This window comes from Frankliniella occidentalis, unplaced genomic scaffold (genome assembly GCF_000697945.3).
Source record: "Frankliniella occidentalis isolate FOCC.00 unplaced genomic scaffold, Focc_3.1 Scaffold10, whole genome shotgun sequence".
Classification (NCBI taxonomy): domain Eukaryota; kingdom Metazoa; phylum Arthropoda; class Insecta; order Thysanoptera; family Thripidae; genus Frankliniella; species Frankliniella occidentalis.
Window position 1 is genome coordinate 2,518,445 of NW_026267140.1, and position 848 is coordinate 2,519,292.

General features: G+C 44.9%; 1 protein-coding gene across 1 annotated transcript in view; it reads left to right on the top strand.

Annotated features, from left to right (window-relative positions):
* The window catches only part of LOC113212680 (uncharacterized), a 7,731-nt gene extending 7,502 nt beyond the window's left edge, over nucleotides 1-229 (top strand). Inside the window, exon 5 of the mRNA XM_052277403.1 lies at nucleotides 209-229. Within this exon, the coding sequence (XP_052133363.1) occupies nucleotides 209-229 (21 nt within the window). The remainder of the gene's footprint in view (nucleotides 1-208) is intronic.
* Nucleotides 230-848: the final 619 nt, after the last annotated feature.

Below are 848 nucleotides of genomic sequence, written 5' to 3' on the forward strand. Positions count from 1 at the left end.
TCCGAAGCCGCCGAAGCTACGAACAAGGATATTAGTGAGTGCGAGTCAGTGCGAGGCGAGGGGGAAATCACTCCGGATAAAAGTGTACGAGTTAGTACACGTTAGTACACCCCATTTTAACACTTTGTCATCATTTATGCAAAATATGTTATTATGGTACAATTACGCTTGATTTCTACCAGAAGTATGCGTTATATTACTCTGTTAGTACAAGTTAGTACGTCTTTAGTACAGGCCTAGGTGTACGAGTTAGTACGCAAGTCATTTCCCCCTCGGTGCGAGGAAGGAGGCGGCAGGCCAGGAAGCGGCACAAGGGAGGCGCTATTTCCGGTCCCCTTGCTCCCACAAAGTGAAGTCCTACGCACACCGCGGGCGGCTTAATTCGGCTTAATTCCCTTCCCGCGACTGCTGGTGGGGATTTGATTGGACCACGAACGTGCTATCGCCCACGCATTCATCTTTTTCCTCTTGACGTTAATGCGTCTAGCACGGTAAAAACGATGTCTCATTTTTGAGGGTAAAGGGAAAACTTTGAGAAACTCCCTTGATTTGAGGGAAAATCCTCAGATTTCGAGGAAGTCTCCTTAAAAAATGTGGAATTTTTCCTCATTTTTTGAGGAGATTCCTCATAGTCTGAAGCGAGATTGGAGGAGTTTTCCTCAAATGTGGAAGTTCCTGAAAGTTTTCCCTTTTTCCTCAAAAAATGAGACATCGTTTTTACCGTGAACTTTGTTTCGAGCACAACATGTTTTAGTGGCCGCCCACAACTCTGTAGTGCGCGGCAATATGTGTGTACTCTAAATGTCTCAGGACGACTTTTTACAACTACACTGAAAAGTGATTTCAAA